At 47.1% G+C, this 24892-nt stretch overlaps 5 protein-coding genes across 5 annotated transcripts; 3 read left to right on the forward strand and 2 right to left on the reverse strand.

The window, feature by feature from the left end:
* Positions 1–1359: 1359 nt before the first annotated feature.
* BJ212DRAFT_1474833 (uncharacterized protein) lies at positions 1360–2424 on the forward strand (the record flags this gene model as incomplete). Its single annotated transcript, XM_041339154.1, has 3 exons — positions 1360–1473; positions 1525–1902; positions 1972–2424. 3 exons carry the CDS (start codon positions 1360–1362, stop codon positions 2422–2424), a joined length of 945 nt encoding a protein of 314 aa, XP_041198701.1.
* A 704-nt stretch (positions 2425–3128) lies between these two features.
* On the forward strand, positions 3129–4881 carry BJ212DRAFT_1314099 (uncharacterized protein). Its single transcript, XM_041334113.1, has 12 exons — positions 3129–3442; positions 3506–3543; positions 3599–3764; positions 3874–3935; positions 3981–4078; positions 4130–4212; positions 4263–4270; positions 4331–4544; positions 4598–4640; positions 4702–4710; positions 4769–4806; positions 4862–4881. Exons 1-8 carry the CDS (start codon positions 3414–3416, stop codon positions 4504–4506), a joined length of 660 nt encoding a protein of 219 aa, XP_041198702.1. The 5' UTR covers positions 3129–3413; the 3' UTR covers positions 4507–4544; positions 4598–4640; positions 4702–4710; positions 4769–4806; positions 4862–4881.
* A 2671-nt stretch (positions 4882–7552) lies between these two features.
* On the reverse strand, positions 7553–9481 carry BJ212DRAFT_1259894 (S-adenosyl-L-methionine-dependent methyltransferase; the record flags this gene model as incomplete). The annotated part of the gene is made up of 6 exons (XM_041330065.1): positions 7553–7732; positions 7784–7890; positions 7940–8728; positions 8780–8862; positions 8917–9013; positions 9067–9481. The coding sequence occupies 6 exons, from the start codon at positions 9479–9481 to the stop codon at positions 7553–7555; spliced, it is 1671 nt and encodes a 556-aa protein (XP_041198703.1).
* Positions 9482–13507: 4026 nt separating this feature from the next.
* On the reverse strand, positions 13508–14412 carry BJ212DRAFT_1259875 (ras family-domain-containing protein; the record flags this gene model as incomplete). Its single annotated transcript, XM_041330061.1, has 6 exons — positions 13508–13637; positions 13693–13900; positions 13956–14064; positions 14123–14253; positions 14305–14326; positions 14380–14412. 6 exons carry the CDS (start codon positions 14410–14412, stop codon positions 13508–13510), a joined length of 633 nt encoding a protein of 210 aa, XP_041198704.1.
* Positions 14413–14667: 255 nt separating this feature from the next.
* On the forward strand, positions 14668–23933 carry BJ212DRAFT_1314132 (uncharacterized protein). Its single transcript, XM_041334114.1, has 35 exons — positions 14668–15301; positions 15350–15810; positions 15861–16165; positions 16214–16322; positions 16381–16416; positions 16472–16484; positions 16544–16643; positions 16697–16826; positions 16876–16892; positions 16943–16970; positions 17032–17044; positions 17094–17136; positions 17185–17250; positions 17301–17622; positions 17674–17848; positions 17903–17932; positions 17989–18172; positions 18225–18287; positions 18337–18380; positions 18438–18559; positions 18606–18865; positions 18916–18947; positions 18997–19066; positions 19124–19160; positions 19208–19345; positions 19392–19475; positions 19531–20087; positions 20143–20494; positions 20544–21205; positions 21258–21644; positions 21695–21957; positions 22006–22069; positions 22129–22148; positions 22201–23131; positions 23185–23933. Exons 1-35 carry the CDS (start codon positions 15142–15144, stop codon positions 23441–23443), a joined length of 6537 nt encoding a protein of 2178 aa, XP_041198705.1. The 5' UTR covers positions 14668–15141; the 3' UTR covers positions 23444–23933.
* Positions 23934–24892: the final 959 nt, after the last annotated feature.

A 24892-nucleotide genomic window follows, 5' to 3' on the forward strand; every position in this document is an offset into this window, starting at 1 on the left:
TCTGAATTGGACCAAGTACTCTTTCTCCACTCTCGACGTCTTGCTGTCCCATCTTTGGATCCGCTCACCACTTACAACTCATCATATCCACTCCAGCACACTGATGACAAATAATCAGCATGCTCTGTCCATTTGGCAACGACCTTCGAGTTCCCTGTCTCCCACAACCTCACTTTCCCATCATCGAGGCTTCCACTCACAACAGTGTTGCCATTTGGAGACAATATCATGCTGAATATCTATACCAGACTCCCTTCATCTCGCCAGTCATTGCCTATTTGTGTACCACTTTCTATGTCTCATAGTCTGACTGAGCTGTCCCATGAACCTGCAGGTGATGTTCTGTCGTCTCCCAGGCAGGTTTACAACATCTTGTACCTCGGCAGTATGACCTCGTATCGCCCAACGGGGGTTTGACCACTGGCGTCTGTTACTTTCTACTATTCGCGGAAGACGTAATCGGCGCCCAGTGTCTCATAGGTGATCGTGCTCTTTGCATGCGAGAGGGCTCCGCTGGGATAGTGAAATTAGACGAGTAATCTGGGAAGGGCAATGAATTCTGGTGAGCCTACTACGGGCCTATCTTTTCATCACAGTGTGTTGCGTGAAATACCAGCTTATAGAAATTCAATACTGACTCGCAGGACGGCTTCAGGACCGTACACAGGAGCTGTTGCACCGTTGTTCGAGAATTCGCAAGACATCTTTGCAAGAGTCCAAAATCGCTGGTAAGTAAAACGAGCGGTCAGCTTTATCTTGCACAAAAACCTAGTTATCACTTACAAGAAGCTCTGTTCAGACCAACTCAGTCACTAGCGAGAGGAGCGAGCTGTAAACTGGGACAATGTGCGTTTTTGGAGTCAAGATAGGTTAGTTGGGCGCCCGTTCGCTTTTTTAACGTCCCTTGTTTCATCATGTGTCCGGTTCACAGCTCACGTTTTATGTAGGCGAAGCGCTCATCTCTGTCGCTGACCGATGCGCATCTTATACGTAGGGCGATATGTGGATGGTCATTCCTACATGGTGCCGCATGTCCTCTCTGCCTCACGTATTCTTGCCCAGCGAGAGTCGAGACAATGGTTAAATGTCGAGTCCCAATGAGCCGATTTGGCGCGAGTGCTGATCAGGATTTGCTAGAGCTCTCTTCTGCCTCAGCTTGAGTCCCAAGTATGATATCTTTTATAATCTTCGATGAAGTTGCAATTCAGACTGGAATGATGCGTCTGAGACATCCGGCGTTCTATTCAAGACCATGGTACGACATGGTATTCAAGGTCCTACTACCTTCCTTCCCCTATATTTTATCTCCAAACAATCTTTCCTATCCCGTGCACTCATCTAATCTCGTGGCTGGCTACCATGATCGGTCAATTTGACACCTACCAATCTCCAGTCTGTATTTCTTCCCAAAATCATGGCATCGATACTCAGGGAGCATCGGGACCTTCTTTGCGATATACCGCAAACCACTGGGTGAGATATGCCCCACCAAACTTTCGACGGCTCTTCACTTACCATTGCTAGGCGGAACTAAAGGCTAGATTTCTTTCATTTCACGCAGAGGAGATGCCATGGACTCCGTCATCTCCGACTTGCTCTCCTTCACATCCGAGACCAAAGCATCCATTGAGGTCACGTCCACAAAATAGACATTTTCGGACACTCAAGGACAGGATGAAACGTATCCAGTCCCGCACCACCCTCCAGCGTAGTTCTGCTTCGCTAAACCTTTCTCAGCGATCAACACCAGATCTCAAAATTCTTCATGCGCACTATGCTCGTCAGCTTATGCATGGAGAAGCATACGACGAATACGAGTGTGGAGAATCCAGTCCAAAGCGCAAGCGAGCTATTATTGGCATTCGCGACGTGAACAAAACGACCCGGGATATGCTGCCCTTCGTGAGGCCCCGATATTCATACGAGTGCAGTTACGATGAGCGACAGCTACAGTGATCACCAGGCGTTCAGGGCTTGGCGGATTCCCGTGTCGGCGTTATAACGGGCCACGAGATGGTAGACGCCAAGGACGAATTTTGGTTTCAGTCCAATGCAACTCCGGGATTTCCGATCGGTGCAAATAGCACTTCCATGAAGCGCGTCGTATATGGCGATTTTGGTGTACTCTGCATGTTTGAGAGGGCGCAGGCGTCAAAGAAGACGAGTGATCCCCGTCGGCGACCTCGGCCTACGGTCGACATTGATATGACTGCACCTCAAGAACTTCCATCCGCCAGTGATCACCATCCATGTCCAGATATGCACGAGGCAGCACCTATTCACCGAAACAAATCTTCGGAGGACACCCAAGCTCCTGAGCCAATGCAAACCACTGCGGATCTGATGAGGGAGATTTTCGGTGATGGCGAAGTGGATGACGCGGACAGTGTCTTATCTATGATTAGATACATGAATATCATATGAACGAGCAGTTTCGGCCTCCTTGTTTTTTCCATGAAGCGAAAACATTGATTAGAACCGATGCTCTTGAGCGGTTTCATGGCTGTCACAAAGCAGGCTTGAACATATTTGAACAAGGCATAAAATAAATACCATATAAAACAGGTTTGCTGCGCGAAATACTATTTTCAACTTTCCTCCTCCGCAAAATCCCCTTCGGTCTCAGGCTTGCAAGGATGGGCGATGCAAATTAATGTGGTGCACATGTTCGCGGGAGCTTTACAGGAACAAACTCCCGAAGCCCAAGGACCCTGGACATGCGGCCCGGGCAGGGTAATGGGCAAAGTCAAAATGCACTTCCAGTGCATCGCTGATGGCGAGTAACATGTGATAGTCTAACGTTATTGGCAAGTCTATTATAGACCCTGGCGGAATCGTCCAGGGGCATATGTGGGGTGTCGATTTGTTAGAAACGTTCTCGGACTTGAAGTTGAAACAAGCGCTGCCAAGAAAACGACACGCAAGGCAGAAACGGCGGATTCGACGGAACCACGAACATTGTAGCCGTTGTGAACGCTAAAGAGACAACAAGCCCATGATGAAGCAATTGAACGCTGTATGATACGTAAGGCGCCCAGCTCACAGGTACGTACTTGTGCACTCCAGTGGCAGGTGCTGTGGATGACCTAATCAACGTTCGGTTCTCACGGGCTACGCCTTCAAAACAGCAAGTCATAATTGACATCGCCAACGTTATTTTCGGATCAAATGCGCATGCATGCAATCATAGTGTAACAACCTGGTGATCTCTTAGCTTGGTTTACGTCTCCATGGGACTCGCCGACCAACAAGAAATTAACTGCTTGTATTTGAGACCTCGTGGGTTTGCATACACAGCACCTGGTCAGTGGATGATGACATTTGCGGAGGAACGTTGGCCTGGGTCTCAAGTTGGTATATAAAATCGCACCGAGCATGCTCAACACCCCACTGCTGCATATTGTTTCATTGTAATGGAAGATATCATTCAAGCACACCAAATGTGAGTCGCACACGCACGGATCGGTACCATGTATCTTGATAGACTGATAGTGCTCCCTGGCAGCTTCATGTTCTACTACCCGGCCATTCTAGTGCCAACCAGTACTACGATTTATTTTGTTTTTGCCGTCAGGACGTTGACACTATTTTCTACTAGCTATTCTGATATACGACCATATGGCGACCCTCACAGAAGAGATTTCCTGTATTTGGTGTCGCCCGAAGATGTTGTCTGCAGTGTTGTTTCTGCTTAATCGCTATGTTGCTCTGCTGGGAAATGTCTATGGTTTGATTGGGTATTTCCTGCCTGTCTCACTTGAGGTGCTATATTTCAGCATACATGTACTTACATGGCAGGCTCACGACTTTTTTTCGCGCAGAGGTTCGATTTTGGTTCTTGAAGATCTGTCCTTTTGCTTAGCAAATACTTAGCTGTCCGACATACACGCTATCAAGACAAGTGCTCATTTTTTCACAAACAGTTATTGTTTGCCGTGAGTGGATGTTTATGTCGAGAATTCATTTACTAAAAATTTCAGTCATATTGACTCTTCGCACTTATGCTCTCTACGGCCGTAGCAAACGTATGCTTGCTTTCTTGGTAATTTGCATCCTTGCCTTTACGGGAGGAGCTGCTGTGCGTGTTTGCATGAAATGTTTGACTCCGGAGTATACTGATCGTTTCTAGACAGAGACCTTTGGTCTTTATCCAATCACTGTGACCAACTTGCCAAAAGGAGGAGGCTGTTATCAAACATATACAGCAGAGGCGTACGTCATCCTCTTCATGGTTCTACGCGCCTGCTCAAGCGTTGTTGCAGAACCATTCGTCAGTGAACTCGAGATGTATTGGCACGTGGTTTTATGCCCTGACTCTATTTATTTGCAGGTCTTGGTGTTGCATGGGTGACCCTGTCTGTTTATGAGTTGCTCATCTTTGTCCTCACAGTGATTAAGATTTTCAAAATCAGAGGATTACTACGGTTATCTCTGACAAGGTCCAGAAGAAATATTATTGATGTCATGTTTCAGGACGGTAAATGTTTCGCTACATCAGTATTGTGATCACTTAACCAACCGAATGCAGGTGCAATGTACTTCGGGTGAGATTGCTAGTGAAATTGTGATTCAAGTGAATCTGACCCCATCGCTTAAGAGCAATGACACTGTTCAATATACCGAACATCCTGACGTACTACGTGAGTCAACAGATGAATATTTGAATCATTGGTTGAGTCGCACACTCACAGCTTGATTCAGTGCGGTTCAGTGAGCACACTAACCTATATCATATATCTATGATGACCATTAACTGGTCATTGGCAAGGATATCGCCAGGGGCTCTCTGAGCACATTTACTAGTTGGTCAGTGGCTGGTGTGATAAATATCGATCAAAGTCTGACTATGCCCTCGGAGCAGCATGTCTGTTACTCTAATCTCGCGGCTGATGCTCAACCTGCACAAATCGATCGACGGTGACATTTTCTCTGCCCCCACTTGTGGCAATGACGACGGCCCCCCTATCCTCACCACTAGACTCGACATACAGTCCACGATTTCCTCTCACTATTGGTAGGCTTGGCTGGATGCCAAAATGCGGATATTCTTGCTGGAAGTGCAAAATTGGTTTAAATCCTTTTCACTCCTATACGTCCCATTTGTTGTCATCTTGGTGCAGTGCCCTATGTAAAAATTACGTTTGTGTTCCTGGTGGTAGGTATGGGAGTGAAGAACATGCTCAGAACGCAGGTTCTGGGAAGACGCTTATAAAAACTCTTTTGCTGGTACATGGAGTTAACTTTTGTGTCACATTCATCATGTAAGTGATCGCATTATTGAGCCCCTACACCTCTGGCCGGGATCACTTCTCGAACTTATCACCGGACTCAGATCTCCACCACTTATTCACTGTTCGATCTATCTTGTGCAGGTTATCTCAACAAACCGAATTCATCACTCCGGTGGGATTACATTGAACGATGCGTGATACCACCGTGCATCAGATACTGCGGCAAAGGCGTCACAGTAGAGGAGGAAGACTTCTCTTCTACGACAGGCTGCAGCTATGATACAGAGATGTTTACGTCTGGATCCTGCGAATAGGCCTAGCGCCGCCGAATTGCTCATCGATTCATAGTTCGCGAGATTGACCTAGTCTTTGGCAGGAATAAAAAAAAAAGATAGTCGCTCTTTCTATGTCAGGATGAGTACACAATCGTCCCAGAATTACCTTTACGGCTAGCTTTTCAACTTGAAGCCATCTGGGTGAGCAGTTCAAGAGCTTACCGGATTCTTGATATCTCCAGCGTTCCTGGCTTTACGACCCCAGTATCATTCCATATCTGTATTCCGGGTCAGATGGTCGTCTTGTACCGGACGTAGAGACCATCCGTATTATGATCCGCGCAAGTTATGCATTTTTTCCAAACTTCGAAGCGCGGGATCGGGGTCGACCAGCTTTTGACGCTCTGAATTACACATGTCATAACTGGGTCTTCCGCAATTATGCATCCGAGCTCTTCTAGAATCGCCACCTCTTCTCGGCTCATTCCAATGAAAGGCAGTGAGTGGTGCTAGAAGGGCTTGGGGTCCTGCCTCCTTGCGTTATCCGAAGGGCAGAACACTTTGCGTAGGTAATTAATACTTACGTTATCAATGATTGGCGCCTGACCTGTGCACGAAGGAACTTCATCTCCAAGCTCCAGGATCATCTTAGTTGCCAATCTGAAGCTGTTGACATGCCACGTTTCTCATTATCGCCCAATGCCCATTGATTATATCCATTGTTCTTTTACGTTGTTCCAGTGTTCTCAGTCTTCAGAGTCGTAAGTGCCCCCTCGAAGTGCTTCGGCTAGTACCAAATGTTGACGTACGTGCGCTACACTTACAGCAGAGGTCAAGACCTTCAGCACTGCTCGGCGCTCGGTAAAGTATCACTCGTGTATGGTGAGGCTAAGCACCATCTACTGCCCACCACGCCCGACCCGCAGTCTCACTCCGCCTACTACCACACCCAACCTCCAACCTTTGCCCTCCCGCGTCACGCGCCAATTGCATCTACAACCCTATGAAGCATGGCCCTACCTCTACGCCTCGGAACCTTGCGCCGGAGCGTGACCTGCCAAGGTCCTCCCACCACTTCCTACTTTCGCCCAGCCATCAGAAAAATGTCGGAGCGCCTTCTCCTCCTTAAGTAAACCGCATAAAACAGAAGATGATTCAAGAAATACAAGTAAATTTGATCACTCTCTAATACTAAGACAATACACAAGGAGATGTAAGAAAAAATTGTTTCCAAGCAAAAAAAAAAAAAAAGAGGGAGACGTGTCTCTATGTTTTCAAAGCTCTTCCAACTTCAACGAAGGATCCTGAAACGGACAACACGTCTAAGTTATTGTTCCCGTTCGTGAGTGCGAGAATGATGAATCAATGATGTTTGATGGCGGTGATACCGGCGCAGGCTCATGTTCTGGAATACCGAACGATAATGATACCGATAAGATACGAGTAGTACAATCCACTATACTTGGGGGAGATGCGGTTCAGGCCGGAGAGATCGATGTCAAATAACTCGGTGACAGCATGTCCAGCGTTGTCGGCGGGATGAGCTTAGCAGAGAGAATGTGGACTTTGTCGGAGAAGGACGAGCGCAGCGAAAGTGATAGACGGGTAGAGTTTGGTGCGGTGGAACTGATGAAACTTGACTTGTGAATTAGATGGGCGCAGATAGCAGGTATTCTGGACAAGCAAAGAGATGGGTAATGAATGACCCGAGTTGTAGGTTGAGTTGATCGAGGTTTAGGTGGCAATTTTCATGTAAAACGAATCGTCGTTGCCATTGGCGAGCACCAGAAAGCTGTCCCGTTTGTGGACAAGAGGTTTTTGCTGCCACTCATTTCCCACTACTTACTCGGGTAAATCAGAGGCAAATCTGCAGCTGACGAGGTTTTCGAGGTCTTGTCATTACGTTCTTACGTTACGCTACACCTTGTTCTTGTTAACATTTGAGAGCTAAAGTACTTCGGAAGGGTAACAGGGTACTCATCACTTGTGTCGACAGGTAACAACGATAGTATGAGAGCAAAATGTCTATTAGTGTCTATTAGATTATCACCGCCGTGAGGCACGCGCACTCCTCGCGCGCTGGTTCTCAAACTGTTGTTTGATGACCGCATAGCCTTCCCGGTCAACTCGATGTAGATAATACGAGCCACCTCCGCTGCCCCATGAAACGCTGCCAGAGCGGTAGGGCCGCTCAGATACATCAAAGATCGCGCTTATATCATCCACCTGCGGGATTCATGAGATAAATGTGTGAAGCGGATATGTGTCATCACTCACGTTGCGCTCAGTAACGCGTGCATTGAGAGAAGAGACGAATGGCTTCAAGGAGACAACAATAGCGCCTTCTTTTAAATCTAGAAACCGCGGGCGTAGTGCTTCGTTTACTGTAACGTGATCAATATGTTTTGCCACAAACAAAAGAAATTCACTGACACGACTGCTGGAACACCTTGTTGTTGACCAGTACAACATCCGCCTGAGGTAGCAACTCAGTCACTCTCCGACTGGTCAGCATGTCTCCTTCCTCTAGTTCCACCTCTCCCATTGAAAGTCCCCACATCCTACAACGCTTCTTCATCTGCCTTAGCTGCTCTCTCCCTACCTCCGCAGGTGTAGGCATCACCTCAATTCCGTAGCTTCTGCAGCACGTTTCTAGGCTCGCTTGCACGAGCACATTTCCAACCCCGCAGCCCAAATCCATAAATAAAGAATCCTTGTGGAGTCGTGTGGCGGCGATGATATCCGACGTGAACGAGGGCATCAGTTCGCCATACACCTCGCTCGAAAATGCCTCGTAGCGGTTTAACTTAAGAGCATGTGGGCCTACGGAACGTTGATACGTTTCGTCGATTATGCGCATGAGCACCCGATTTGGGATTTCGCTTGATGGCCAACCTTTAATAGCCTCTATAAGTACATTAGGAGGTGAAGGTGCAAATGGGTCCGATGGGAGTGGTGGGTATTTCAGCGCACGGAGGAGCTGGTTAACGTTTTGCATGGTAGAAAGGAAAAGTGGTCCGTCACGCCGTCGGATGGAACGTTGGAGGAGACGCAAATGGTTCATTCCACGAGGGTCGTACGAAGGGAATTTTACAGGACTTGAATGTTCTGAATCACCCGAAAGCTGTGTGAGTGGTGAGGATGGCGGTGTGTTATCGACATCCTGTAGAAAGTCTGTAGGTAATGTTCCAAATAGCGCTTGCTGCGCGGGCGTAAGGTAGCCTAGTATTGCATCAGAATCCGTGCTCGCGACTGGTGACGGTAGCAACGCACATTCGAAGATAGTATATAATGATTGTTCTAGGCACATGATGGGGTTGTAGTGATCTGGGTCCTTAGGAGCCAGTATGTAATAGCTGCACGCGAGGTAGATCAGCAAGAAGCAGTATAAGTCACCACACAACACGCACGTCTCACAGGCGTTAGAATTAGGATACTCGAGTTCGGTGGCAGGATGAGATTCAGCTTCAAATGAGGTGTCACTGGAATCGTCCAAATTCTTGAAATCTGCAATGAGTATAAATTCGAATGAAATTTGCGCGTGATATATGGATTCTCACAAGTTTTGTACGATCGAGATAATATCGTTACTACAGACGCGGCACTGACAAAGTTCTCACCTGGCGAACCATCCTCAGTGATCCACAACTGTCGACGATGAAGGAGATCAGCTGGAGGAAAGGTCGAAGTTGATCGAGAACGACTGCTTCGATATATAGACTCGATATCGAGAGTTTCGGAACGTTGTCGACTTTGAGTACGTGACGAAGACGCGCTTATAGTCGCGCGTTTCTTCGACTTCGGAGGGCATGATGTTGGCTCGGGTGCGACTGACAATATTCTAGGTCGCTTTGAAGGACCTGCTATCTGCGCGAAGTGAACTGGCTCATCAGCTTCTGGTGATGTTTCGGCAGAAACTGGTGTAGGCGGTGATAGGTGTGCCTGTGAACCTGCGGCCTCCTGTTCACGTATCATTTGTGACTTCCAAGCGCGGCGTGTAGTGACGCATATATCCATTTGCTGTAGCTTTTTCGAAGATTTTTCAAAAGGAAAGTAATGAAAGTCTGAATGCGGGGAGGAAGGAAGGGCAGATGAGAGCATTAGAGCAAGTCGATGAAATCCTTAAAACCTACAAATGAAACTAGTAATCTTGTCGGTGGCGGTGCCACAACACCGCTTTCGGTAATTGCCAATCTCTTTCTCCGGACTGATTTCAAGCCTGTTTGTAAACTTTGCCCAGCGGGACGACTTTGTTACTTGTACTATGTCTGTCAGTTATGGCCCCATTCTTATAATCAACTGGCACTATACAAGCCCAACGAGCTACAATCAAGCTACTCGCTCAACGTTAACACCAGGCCATTGTTCATTGTTTTTTTCTTGTATTTCCTTTGCTCCCTACGCCCAATCTAGCTGTCACAGCGCTCCAATATCTTTGTGTCCACAGGTGCAACATACAAAGGCTTCGTCCCCAGAAATACCGGTTGCAGCATGAAATGCATGCTCCTTCACACCTTTGAGCGCCAAAGAATGCACCATCTGCGCCCCCGTCCGTCTCTGCTCATGTCTCCGTGAATGTGATGCCCAGTCGAAAGACGCTAAAGCTTTTCTTGTTATTCCGTTACAATTGGTCTGCCCAGCACGTCTGCCTTGCCCCTAAGAAGCATAGCGTTGACAGCATCTGCTTGATACGCTACGGATATCTATGAGCAGGTCAGGACATCTGATTCGTGACGTCATATACCTTCACAATACTACTGGTCCTGCGTTAGGTGTGTTGGTGGTTTCCTGAACACGTTGCTGCCCTGCCGTGTTCCACTCGTGCGATAACGTAGTTCCCGCGCATCGCCTCGACAAAGTAGAATTGTACTCGCAGTCGCAATCCGGACATACTTTCCATCGACCTGTCTCATGCTTTGAAGTTAATTCCATTTGTTGAAATGAACGAAGGGAACTGAACGTCATCGCTGACCCGCAGCGCAAGGCTTGATTTGCCGACGCCTGTCAGTTGCAATTATTATAAACTTTGGTTCACCCTCAAGCAATACTTTGCAGACAATATCAATACGGGATGTGTAATCATTTGATTACAGCCTACATGTATTAATTTCTTCAAGACTAAGAGCCAAAACCAGGTCCTTCGCTTCACCTGGTAGGGTGCTGCGCTCGTAGTTCATTGATATGCCACCCTAGCAGACATGAGGACAATGCGGCTCCACTGCTGTACTTCTACAGTAACTATTTTCAGCCTGCTGCACGCCGGTCACATATAGTACATTGAGTGAAATTGCCTCACTCGCACCCCTATATGGTCTTCTTGGATTCCATCTGTTTCCAAAGTTGCGCCTGTACATACTACAAATACCTGTGAATGTCGAAGACAATAGTACGTAAAGACTTCCCTGATGTTCATGCAGGGGACTCTATTAGGCATGAGGCATCATGTACCGGCGCTCCGTCCTCACAACAATGGAGACTAATCTTACCTAGCCAGACCAAATGAAGAAATACAGCATTCCTTCACGTAAAACGTGTCTAGTGCCACGTCTGTGCCTGCTATGAAATGCGTATTTTAGTGGAGAACCAACGTCAGTCCCAGGACCTAGAAATGGGTATTGGTTTAGCAAAAACAATTGTGCGCTGGATCATACAGGCCTACCGGGTTTCATACCGCATAATCACCTCCCAATTGTCCCTGTTATGCCTGTTCTATTTGCAACGCTGTCTGAATTTTGCAAACCCTTTTTATCAGGGCTTGTAGTTCATCGACGTCAGGTCATTCATCATACGTTCCTCTCGCCTCGCATGTAGTATCGGATCAAGAGCTCCGGAAACTCCCTGACGACGGGACTTCTACAGTGGCATCGCGTCGTCCTTCGCAAGTATTTTGTGTTTCTTGAGGTTTCACGGGTGCGCTTATCAGCGTTGAGACAGTATCACCTCACGTACCCTCGTTTGTTTCTACCCCAAGTGGACAAGAGAGAAGAGATTGGTGAATCCCGCCGTATATCTGGACGACGCAAACAATCTGTAAACATTGATAGCACTTATGAAATACGTCCGACAAGGTTTTCGCGTGAGTGCAGAGCCGTTCCAATTGCATATGCATCACTGCCACCGAAGCGCGTGTTATCCCGACGCCATCAGGAACACCATAGACAAGGAGATGCTGCATTGGCATTTCAGCCCGGTAAAGACGATATGCGATGACATGGCTACGATAGTGTACTGTCTCGAAGAAGACTGCGAGGAAAGCGGAGACGAAAAGAATCCTGCTTACATTGGTGTGGCAGCCTGAGTAGAGTCCGAATGTAAACTTAACTGTGCTTCTCCCCTGTAATGCGATTGAATGAAATATTGGGAGACGTCACTCTAGTGGAGCATTGCTTAGACCGAAAAAAGGTCCTGGGATGCCCGGACTCGGAGGGCCTTTGCGGATCTACAGAGAGACGTGTAATGGCCCGCAGTGATTTAGGGTTAGATTAGGTTTTCACGTGGCCGGAGTCCGGCACCATATGTGTTGAGATTCAAGGCATGTCCAGTTGGTGGGGCTCGTGCAGTGACTGAAATTCACTGAATACGACTAGCGGAGTTATACGTAGCACGTAAAGTACAAGCGGAACTTACCGAAATATATGACAAGTAAATCTATCTCAGTAGGACATGAGAACCAATTGAGATTCTCAACAATATGGCACTGCATATAGTAGTGTACGTCTTGAAAATAATAGTATACCTGGGGACTCTTCCTTGGATTTTAGATCTCCCAGTATCCGATTTTGCGTTCCCCCATGCATGATATTTCTCTTTGTATCCATGAGACCCCTGACTCAAGTCCCTAGGAACTTTCCAGTCGCGTCACCTATCGTGGGCCGGATACAACAACAGGTTGTATTACCAGTGTTCTTCTGCCCGGTGAGTTGGCACGTCAAGATAACTTTGTCGGAGACAGAGCAAGTCAAATCTGAGGTCTGCTGGCAATGCAAATATCATCTGTTTGAAAGAGTATTTCAGGTGGACGCTGAGGTTCTGGACAGAACACTATTCAGGGCATAAGAGCAAGCTGTCTTCCTACTCCCCTTCAGATTTATTTTTGGGACCCCATATCACATCTCACAAATAATGCGTCTCTTCGTCCTCGCCGTTATTGCTGCTTTTAAGTTGACAGTGTCTCCCGTCAGTGCTGACAGCACGACATGTCCCTTCCTCTGCAAATCAACTGAAGATTGCTGTTATGACGATGTATGCGTAAAAGTACTTATTGACCGCTCTGTGAGTATAAGTAGTTTTCATCTAACTCCGTGACTCACCAGCCTGGTAGGGTGGCTTCTTGTATTTGTGCGAACCGCCGGAGTTGCCGTGACAGTGAGTAGTGTTCCTGCTTCCGCATTGGTGCAGTGTGATTGACGCCATGACACGTTAGTAGTTCCTAGTAGTTCTTGAGTAGTTTGTTACTGAGTGCTCGAGCTCGGTTGTCACGGTGAATAAACTTCACCCTGCTCGAGCATTCAAGAAAACCTTAAATTAGAAGAACATCTCGAATGCCCGGGTGACTGCATAAAATATGACTGAAGTACTTACGACGCATTGGTTTTCGTCTCGTTGTAAGCTTACAGAATATAATTTAGGAAGGCCTCACATGATGCATGATGCAGCAGTCGGGCAGATTACTCCCGCGAGATCTCTCCGTCCTCACATGTAGGCATCACCGGAAGTCCACACACAATAACACGTACACACTAAATATGTGGCGAGTGGCATCATTAAATTCGGGGAGTCATAAGCAACATGCTCATCTTAAATTAAAACTTCGGCACTTGCGCACTGCGCAACGAGTCAAAGCAACATTTGCTTCAAATACTAATGAAGATATTCAGTCAACAGCACCGCGTCATGTGGTAGAACAGTATTACATGGAAGGGGAATACGGAGGTAACACGAAGTAGTTTGCAAAAGATGAACAAAATGAGCTCGAATTATACTAGCGTCCAACATAGGTGCTTATGAGCAGCAACCGATTGACGCTGAAGCCGCAGGTTGGTTGACTTTCACTGACCCATCTGCGTTGGAAGCACCCCCAACCGAGACAGCTGAGTCTGCTTGCGAGTCGATGAGCCGAGTCTTGCAATCTCTGTACAGTTGGAAATTGAGTGTCAAGCCTGCAAATGTAGCACAATGCAACAAACCTTGCAAGGGTGAAGAAGGCCTCTTCTACACCGTCATTCGCCTTGGCAGATGTCTCCATAAACTTCATGCCAAGTTCCTCAGCAAGTTCACGTCCCTGGGTTTCTGTTACGGCTCGCTTGTCTGTCCAATCTGACTTATTACCGATGAGTATCTTGTTGACACCCTCTGAGGCATGTTGTTCGATGTTAGCATGCCAAGTGCGGATACCTAGAGATGAAATGTATCAAGGTGGGACAAAAGTGGCGATGCTTATAGCGCGTACTATTGTATGATCGTTCATCTGTGACGTCGTACACAAGAAGGATGCCCATTGCTCCACGGTAGTACGCAGTCGTTATAGTTCTAAACCGCTCCTGGCCAGCAGTGTCCCACTGTACAATAAAGGTTAGCTTTGTAAAGCGAACAGTTCATGACTGTGTTGGGACGCACAATTTGAAGCTTGATACGCTTTCCATCTAACTCGATTGTACGGATCTTGAAGTCAATGCCGATTGTGGTGATGAACGATGGCGTCCACGCATCGTCGCAGAAGCGGAGCAAAAGACAGGACTTCCCAACACCTAGGGAACAACTTAAAATTGGAACACGCTAGAACCACGGAACAAACGCACCTGAGTCGCCAATCAAGAGCAGCTGCGAAGCAAGTTATATGTGCGAGGTCTGGAGTGTGTACGCAGCGTGCTCACCTTGATGAGGAAATCATAGTGTGGGGGAGGCATTGTAGAATGTCTTTTCTAGCTAATGAGATGCAATTGTCTGCCTATAAGGTTAAGAAACAAACCAGATGAAGTCTTGAGTAGATGGCCAGTGAGCAGGGATTCTTGACAATATTTGCTAGTGCGTCACTGCGAACCGCCTGTTGCTGAAGTTCCAGTGCATTCAGTGCCACACACCACGGGAGTAGCCGCAGCATCTTTAATTACGTAATATATGTATGTAGATTTCATGCAAAATTTTGAACGTTGAACTCATCTCTCCTTTTGAAGTCAATCATGTTTGCATATACGCGAACAACTACCTAAACTCATTAGTACGCTTCGGGAGTCACAATCCACGAAGATCCGGTCTGGTCGCGTTTTTGTCACCATTCAGACTTCTTAATCCTCAATCTCATAAGTCTATTGTTATTACCTAGTAGCAGTGCCTCTTAAACGTACGTAAGGGTCAAGTTCTTGTCACAATCTGGGATCATTCGAGGGTCCAAGTTTATCGCTCATATACAGCTTCCCTGGCGTCGCCTACAGGTGTCAATTTTAGGTGCACTGTTTGCGCCTCAACCTGTTTGGAAATTCACACAAAGCGCTCGTTCGATAATATAAGAACAGCCTGCGGAGATTGCTTCGCGAGGCACTCCTTTCTACCTTTGTACCTCTTGACACAGTTCAAGTATTTCTTCGGCACGTTGTATAAGTATCTCATTATCACAAACTCCTCTCGTTCAACAGACCATGTTGGACTTACTCTCCAAAGATCGAATAGTCGACGAGGCAGGCCTCAGAGCCGCCCTGTATCATCTGGACGCAGTCTCAAGTTCAGGAGCCACCAGATTGCAAGCCACAGTCGAACATATGCTGTCATCACCCTATGTTTTTGCATATATCATTTCCGGTATCTCACAGACTTTCTTCGAGCGCCATCAGCTCTGACCTGTTACAGTTTGGGATCGTCGTGAGGCAATGATCTCACAGATCATGACAGACTTTCCAACGAAATCTCAAGAATATCCAGTATCCATTGCGAGCAAGATGCTAGACAATTTGTCTATTTACTTTTTAGCCTTGCCAGTTGAGTCTCTGCCGGTAGAAGTCTCAAGGGACATCAGCCGCCACAGAGGCTTCATCGAGGGCGCTTTACCCGTACTTTGCGCGTTGAGCATCATGAAATTTGCTAGTGCAAAGGCATTTGAAGACGAGATTGATCTATTCGACATCGAATCTGATGATGGATTCATCAAGAAGAAAGTGCCTCAGAAAATTCGCAAGCGTAATCGCCAGAAAGTTCATACGACTATTGACACATCACTCTTCGTCAGGCTTGGTGTGGTTGTGCCTCCCACCAGTGAGGCCGCCATATCATTGTCCTCTTACATTCTTACAGAGCTGAAAAATATTCTGTCGGTGCGTATATTTGCTGCTTTTTGATGTTTTTCCTGACAGCTCTCCATAAGTTCTATTTCTCGCTTCTGCGGAGGACGGAATTGGCAGGCGACATCAGAGCCTTACTCTTCCCAAATGTGGGAGAGTCTGCCAAAGATGCTGTGCCTGCAGTTTCGTCAACCGAAGATATCGAGAGCCCGACAAACGGACCCAACGCGTATCCAATGGTACAGCCCATGAAGGCTGCGCTTTACTTCGACAACGCAGATGGGTTCGGAGAGTGGCGAATCCTCATATCTACTGAAGCCTATAAAAATTTGCGTGAATTCCGTAGAGCAGATGAGAAGATATTCAAGATCATCGTCAAGAAGATCAAGTGTGTTTTCTGATGAATTTCGTTGCAATGATCTCATCTTTGCCACAGGCAACTATCGAATGGTCATTTCTCAGATGATAACCACAAACGGCTCAATGGGCCGGATGCAGGCATACCTATCCACGAGGCCAAGATGACAAGGGATCTACGTTTGGTAGTAGGTGTAATCTCACATACGTCACTTGCAGCAGGAGACGACCAACCTTTTCTCACAGTACCAGATCGACTGTGTTCCTGACCAGGACGGAAAGGTAGGTCGTTCTTCTATTGATGATGAGCACGATATTGAGACAGGAGTCTCGACAGTCCGAAAGACAAGGTGAGCCATCAAGAGCAATTACATCATGTGTCTGCCATTAGTGCTCATGTGAACTCTAGTAATCAAGGTATACGGCATCTATACGCATGCGCAACTTGGCAGAATATGGGACGCCTTGGGTAGCCATCTCGCGCGCAAGGGCAGAGAATATCGTAGAAGGTGAGGACATTTTTCAACTCTTAATGCAATTCAGTGAATCATTTCCTGTGCAGGTGCATCTTTCGGAACAGACCAGTCTTTTCTAATGACAGCGTGATTCTGCCGGCGTCATTCCCACCGGCTGAACCTGAGCTAGAATGTTCGGGAAGCCCACTTGATCTGAGTGATAAGGACATGGACCGCGTTGAGTATTTTCAATTGTTATTAGTACGATCATTGATCCATGACATAGCTTCACTCTTTGCTTGTGTATGAGCATTCGCCATCCTCATATTAGTTTCTATCTAACGATTTTCTAGTTTGGAGAAATACGTCACATTCTCACAGGTAAGCTTGTAAATACGGTTTATAGGCACGCGAGTATTGACTCGATAACCTCTTGATTTAGGCATTCCTGCATAGTGAGTAATCATGTAGTTGGCTCGCCACCTCTTCTCATCTTTGCGGAAGGTCTCATTGCAAACCAAGACGTGCAGCACGTGTTCATACTCACGTGAGTTCGGCCCCAATGCGACGAATTTCTTGATCGATGTCGGTTCAGACCTCAAGAACAAAAGATTGTCGAGTGTGGCACGTCGTGTTATGTCTTGGGTCGCAGCGGCACGGGGTAAGTGTTCCGCCCTTTATAGGAGTAGTGTATTTATCACACCCAACTAGAAAAACCACGACGATGCTGTTTAAGATTCTCGGCATCCAACGAGCTTGGGAGATGAGTGCCGTTGACATGCCGAAGCCACGCCAAATCTTTGTCACCAAATCCAGAGTGCTCGCCACGAAAGTGGAAGAGTATTTCACGAAGCTTCTCGAATCTCTTGCGTTGGCAGGCTATACCCTGCAGGAACTTGCGAAAATGAAGGCGCAAAGTATCCAGGAGGGCCTTGTTGATCTCGACGACCTGCCTGAGTCATTGATGAACATACCCATGAAATACAGTGAGCTTGAGGACAAGCACTTTCCTCTTTTTGTGACTTTCGATCGAGTATGTCCTAATTCATCGTCTGGACAGTCCCTAAGCTAATCGTTTATGTAGCTGGCAAAGATGGTTGCAGCAGATATCTTGAGCAAGGACGTCCCCGAAACGAGAGATAATGCAGGACTCTTCTTCAATGTTGACGATGCTGAGGCGCATGACTGTTTCGTCACCTATGATGTATTCGCAAATCAATACTGGCCTCATTTTCCGCAGAATCTCACTAAGAATCTCAGTAATATCCTTTTTTTCTTGTTATCACAACGAAGTACTGACACTGCCCCACCAGACCCATGGTTGGTTTTCAGCGAATTTATGGGTAAGCACTAATTTGTATCATCTTAACACCCACACTTCCTGAATATATACCTGCAGGGATCGTCAAAGGCTCCGAACACGCGCTGACCTGTCCTGAAGGAGTTCTCGATCGCCCAAACTACCTCTGTCTTCCTCATCGTTCTAACCCAAATTTTGCGAATCAGAGGGGAATTCTGTATGACATCTTCGAGATTTATACTAAAATCAAGAGGCAACGACGTCATCATGATGTTGCAGACCGGTATGTCCTATTCCTCCTCACCCAAGTTATGTCACAATATATGGCCAAACAGCACGCATGCGGTACTCAAGGTCTTGCGGAGCCAGGGGTTGCCTGGCCAAAAGGTCGATTATCTGTATGTGTTATCCCTACCAATGTACCCTGCCCCTGACCACCTATACTAGGTATGTCGACGAAGCACAAGACAACCTTCTGATCGACGCACTCTGTAAGTAGCTACTCCATCTTTCATTGACAGGAATGTCCTTAGAACTTTCTGTTGCAGTTTTGAGGCAATTATGCAGGAATCCAGATGGTTTGTTCTGGGCTGGGGACACCGCACAGACAATCTCTGCAGGGAGTTCCTTTAGGTTCGATGATCTGAAAGCGTTTCTCTACCGTGTGGAGGTCAGCAGACAGTAACTTAGCTCCGGCCTGAATTAATATCTTGCAGCAGCAGCAAAATACCTCGGTCAATTCCGTTGGAGCATATCTTCATCAGCCCACGATGTTTCAATTGGCGATCAACTACAGATCGCACGGTGGCATTGTCAACTGCGCGCATTCTGTGATTGAACTCATCACAAAATTTTGGCCCAACACAATCGATAACCTTCGGCCAGAAAAAGGGGTGGTTGATGGGCTGAAGCCTGTATTTTTTACCGGTTGGGATAAAGACACCGTTCGTTATGAACAGTTCCTGTTCGGGGCGAGGTAAGTAGGCCTAAACAACATCCCTCCTATCCTACTGAGGAATTTTCCAGTGGTAGCCACATTGAATTCGGAGCCCAGCAGTGTAAAGTAATTGGTTGGAGGTTTTATCCATACACTGATAATGTATCTAGGCATTCTCGTGCGTGATGATGCTGCACGTCAGAAGGTGCGAGAACAAGTAGGCGAAATTGGACTGATCATGTGAGTCGTATTAAGTGTACCTTTGCTCTGTGTTTTCATGTTCACATATGTATGCAGGACCCTTTACGAAAGCAAAGGCCTGGAATTCAATGACGTGAGAAAGCTAACTTGGCTATCCGATGAATGTCTGACTTCGGCCAGGTGCTGCTGTACAACTTTTTCGAGGATTCTGTTATAGATTTGTCGCAATGGCGCATAGTTCTCAATGGGGTAGAGGGTCAAGAGCATGCACCAAACTTCGATCGTGATGAGGCACGATATGCTGGGGTTTGTAGTGAGGTAGGCACACCGGTCCTCGGAATAAACTCTGGCTTACTTTTATTAGCTCAAACTTCTTTATGTGGGAATCACTCGAGCAAGGAAGAACATGTGGATCGTCGACAAGTCCGATAAATCAGACCCGATGCGGGTACGTTTAGAGCAGCGTGTCGGCGTAACTCGATCTGATAACCCTTTCCCTTCAGATATTCTGGACCTCTCGCAATCAGATCCAAAATTGTACCCCTGGCACCGATGTTCCTCATCTAGCTGTCTCCTCGACTCCAGAGGAATGGGCCTCCTTTGGGCGTTCACTATTCTCGCACAAGCGTTACCCACAGGCTATCCATTGCTTTGAACGTGCTAACCTTCATCGTGAGGTGAAGGTCTGTGAAGCATATCAACTGCGAGAAGTCGCACGTTCTTCTGTCGGAGTGGCCATACTTAGCAACCAGAAAAGAGCTTTTAACGCGGCAGCTGATGCCTTTACTGGTTGTGGTGCGACCGCGACAGGAAATCAGAAGCTCCAATATTATCGTAACTCAGCAGATTGCTACGTTCGAGCAGGGGATGATCTTAAAGCTGCTGAGGCCTATCTCAATGCTCAAGAGTTCGAGCAAGCAGCGAAGAAATATCGCAAGGCTGGTCGATTTGACAAGACTCTCCATGTGCTTGATGACCATGGCACGAATATCTCTGAAGAGACCACGGCGGAGTTATGGACAGTGTGCAGACTGTTTTACTGCAGCAGGAACAACACTCAGTAGGTCTTAGACTTAGACTCTCCGCAGTGATTTTACTCAATAGCAATTGCGCAGGGCTCCCTTGCGTCTCTTCTCGACATTTGATGAGGAACTCGAGTTTCTGGAAGACTATGATCTCGATTACGCTCGTGCCTCATTGCTCGAATCTCACTCAAGATACTATGAGGCCGCAGAGCTCCACTTGTCAGAGAATAGGCCCTTGGAAGCTGTCCGAGCATTCATCAAGGACAACAGCAACGTCGATTCTACTATTCGTGCGGCCGACACTATATTGGAATACTTCTGGCGCAAGTGCTCTTTCAGAATCACTGCAAAAACCGCCCTCGCTGATGAGCCGATGCGGCATTTCATTGATCTCGCTGATCAACTAGAGACGAACAAGCTAACGCCGGAGACGCGTGATCTAGTATGTATTGGCAATCTGAAAGTGACCAGCTGGACTGATCAGCATCCAGATATCGATGTTTCGGAACATCTTGCGCGGCAATCATGAGCCGTTGAGAAATCTTGCGCTTGCTTTCCATGAACATAATAAGCCAGCAGCTCTCCTTTGTCTGGACCATGTATTCTCTCGAACCACAGACATTCGAACTTTCGCGGTCGATGAAATGCAACGGTTCCTTCAACAATTCCACGCCTATGCGCGACTGCTTTATCTGATTTTGACCTTCCCTGACCCCATGGAGCATAGGGGTATTCAGAGACTGTTCTCCATCGTGCGGCTGTCCGGTGACGAGTTTCTCATACCTGATGGAACGTTCCTCCACGGCTGTGTGATGGAAATCCGCCAAGGCATCACTTTGGTGTCGGAACATTCGTCCGGGTATACATCCTCGCGCAGAAACGTCACGGAACTACTACAAATATTCATCCGTACTGTCTTGAAAGACAAAGTGTCGGAGATTGATGTTATGTGTTGCAAATCCCCGGTTTTCTCGCAGTGCCTGCCATTCTTAGTCTCCGGAATATGTCGAAGAGATAATTGTCCCCAGGAGCATGTCACAATATCGAAATTGGATCGCCTGTATTACAATTCTCGTGTTGCCATCCACATCTGGCAGATTCTCATCCTGCAATTCATGTACTCCGCTCATCCATATATTGAACGACGCGATAGGTGCGCCTGGTGGTAGCTCCTGATCGAATTTTTATACTGACTTATTGATTAGCATGAGGGACTGGCTCAATCACCTTTACGAGGCACTCAATCCACCCTTCTTCATTCAAGGTTCTCCCGCGGACCTTGACATGAGTCTAATGCCTTTTCGTCTGGATGGCATGAAAGTGGTGAAGCTCTGGATCCGCGAATCCTTCTATTCACTCGATCCTTTCTGGGTTAACTCTCAGTTTTTGACGGCTGTGATGAGGATCACAAGTCTAAGTTTTGCTTTTGACAGAAACGACGCATCTACCTACATCTCTCGAGCAAAATGTATCGTCTCCAGGCCGGCCGAGCTCATTCGCAGAGGAGACAATCGCTATATGCTTACAGACCTGCTCAACTCTTACCGAGGAGCTATCTGTAGCAGCGTCTCGTCGGGAATTCTGTTTCTTCTGTAAGTTTCCTCAAGTTGTCTCTTTCTATAATCTGATAAGTGTAATTTAGACATGTCCTCGACAACCGTTTGTACACCAATCTCTCTGTCCTGTGTGACTGCATCGAAGACGTCTGCAGCGCTTTTATAATCAAGTACCGAATGGACCCAGCATTTAATGATTTCCCCCTCCACAACGCCCTCCTTCCATGCAGTTGGCTGTTGTCTCCCCACAAATTTAATGCGGAGAAAGAAACTAGGCTGGTTTTGATGGATGGCCTCCTGAATGCGATGGCGAGGTTGGTCGAAGCATTGCGCACGGAGGCCGGCATGGGTGAGTTTCTCCACTTTTTGCAGACCTTCCGAGACTATGATTAAGCAGAATTCCTCTGGCTGAACCATACGAAACTTACGCCTATTCTCCGTAATATTTTCATTTCCCGGATGTAAGTCCAGCTTAGTATTTGCTCATTGACGATGCGCAAACTAATCACACGTGATGCAGCTGCAGAGTTCTCTGCCTTCGTACGTTTTTTTCCGGTTAAAACCTAATTGGCTGCTGAATTCATTTCGTTAGTTGCTCATAATATCAGAAATCGCCCCATGAGAGACAAAGTTGACAAGATCATGCTGTCTCTGCACAAGAACAACCCTCCTTCGAGTTGGCGTACAGCTAACTATCGGAAACTCGTAGACGACGTGGTCAAGTACATGACACCCTTGCCAGGACGGATGCCACCTTCAGACGGTTACCTGCGAGCTCTCCTGGCTTTCGACAACAACAAAGGAGTGAGCGATCTGGTGCACCTTGTCCACAAAACGATGAACCAGCATACCCGAGTCCATATAGTCCGACGGCTCGTATACGAGAAGATCATCGAGATCCCCCATCTCCTTTCGTCGTACGCAGTGATCGCGCAGTCTACTCTGAGAGTGGAGGCCCCGGCCTTTGTACCTCACTTAGAACATTCCAAGGACCGACCAGAGGTTATGCAGCACGATGAGAAAGAGATAACGGAACCCCAGCCTCAAGAGTTCGAAGGAGCAGATGAAAATGAGGAAGATGTCACGGCGAATACTGGTGCTGAGACCCGTGATACGTTGGAGACTTTGGATGAGGCGGTGACGTCGCTTGCACCTGATCTTGATGAGTCGCTACGCTCTAACGGACCATCAGTAGAGGAAAAAGAGGCAGCTCGCAAGATTCAGAACGCGTACCGCCGTTACGTTAAACGTCGCTCAAGTCGTGCAGTGAATGCTGAAATCGATGCGATATTCATGACATGCCTGAAGGAGACACAGTCATCTGAATGGCGTGAGACGCAGTCCTCTGAATGGCGTCCAGGTCATTACAACTTACTTTTCCTTGGACCATTGCCTCACCTTCTGGTGTGCCTGGAACGAGGCATTGCTCTGACTCGTGCTGCCAAAGCGAAGACGAAAGGCCTTCTCAACAAGGAATCTCATGAAAAACTTGAGGAGCTGGGCAAGCAGAGAAGCGAGATAGCGTCCGTCCTCACTTACTCAGCAACATACAATGACTAACACCGTCCGTTTGCAGAACGCTCCTCAAGAAAGGATCGAAATTGCGCAAGCAGCTGGAACCTTCCTCACCAGCTCATCGTGCCCGTGACATTGAGGCACTCAAATGTGGAGTTCTAGAAGTCAAGGAATTCATGCATGGGGTTCCCGGCAACATGCAAGGTATGCAATCCGAGTTTCAAATGGCCTATAAGGGTATTGTTGCAGAGAAGAAGGTTCGTGCGCGAAAGGAGAAAGAGAGACCTACTCTCAATGTCGAGGATATCGACGAGTATTGATTTTACTTGGGTTGTGGATAGTCGAGACCGCCATTTCATCGTGTATCGATATATTGTATGTCCGTAATCAATGTCTGTGCGCGCGAGAGCAAACCCAAATGGATAATAAACCAGAATAGAACACTTACAATACGGGAACTATCATACTGCGGCCCATACCATTGGAGGTCAGCTCACTGCATGCCACTAGCTTGCTGATTAACAGCCTGTCCCAACAGCGATCGTTTCCAAAGTCCAAAGTGCTGCAGGACGTGCCAAAGTCACTATATCATTGGGGCAGGGCCGCACTCGCTCTCTTATCAGCGACCTCCCAACATGTTTACATCATTGTGTATGGTGGTGGGCAACGCCCGCCAACAAGGCGTGACGCTTATATAAGCCAAAAACCCCTAAATGGTCCATTTTCTTGAAACCGAGTGCGTACTCAACGGCAAAGCAGTTATTGTGCATTATATTGTGGTGGAAACTAGTGTAGATTATGCTAAAGTATCCTATGTGCAGCACTGAATTATGTGATCAAGTAAATATAGGTTACTGTATAGATGCACACTTAGGTTCGTCACAGCGTCACATGCCTGGCGAATCGAACCTAATTTGTGTGACGGTCACACCAATTTTGAGACCATCGAACCTAAATTGTGACATGCAGTAAAAACATAAAAAAAATAACTAGTGCAGCCAAAAGTCCTTGTACTGAGTGTTTGCGACACGTCTGCACTTACCACAGCCCTCAGCCTCAACCTCCTCAGACCCATTCACCATGGATTGAAGCTCCATGCCATCCACCACTTGCTCATAGCTCTCTGACTTGTTGTATATAGAGAAGATATTGTGTTGCCAGGCAGAAATAAAATTAGAGACAATGTTTGTAGAGTGAGCACTTCCAGGTTGAGCATAAGGATCAGCACATAGCACTGCACATGTATATGAAGGATATTGTCTGCCTAATGTTGGTTGCTTACCAAATGAACCTAATCACAGCATGTTACACATCACACCCCCCCTGTGAACCTTCGAACCTAATGCTCATTTGGTCACACCTAAATAGGGCCAAACCTAAGTGTGTGTCTATACAGTATATGCAATATTTGCAAGGGAGCATATTAGTATCCACCTAAGTGTCATCATTTGTGCCGTCAAGATTATTGTCATGAGTCACCAATTCACCTTGTAAATGTGCTGAGTGACAAGCCGAAAGCTTCTTGAGCAACTCAAGGCACTGTGACTTGCTCTTGAGGTGTGATTTGAGTGGAATATGCTTCTCTGCTCCTAGATGGCAATAAACCTTAATCTGATCCTTGAGAGCTGGATCAAGTAAGCATACAAGTTGGTTTTGATTGAGCACCAGCGCAACACCTGTGAAATAAGTTTCCTTGGCAGAATTAGATGCCTGCTTCTCTGTAGCCTTCTTCTTGGCAGCAGCAGCAGAATCAAGCTTATGCTAAATCA

This window comes from Suillus subaureus (assembly GCF_016647635.1).
Source record: "Suillus subaureus strain MN1 chromosome Unknown BJ212scaffold_2, whole genome shotgun sequence".
In the NCBI taxonomy this organism is placed as follows: Eukaryota; Fungi; Basidiomycota; class Agaricomycetes; order Boletales; family Suillaceae; genus Suillus; species Suillus subaureus.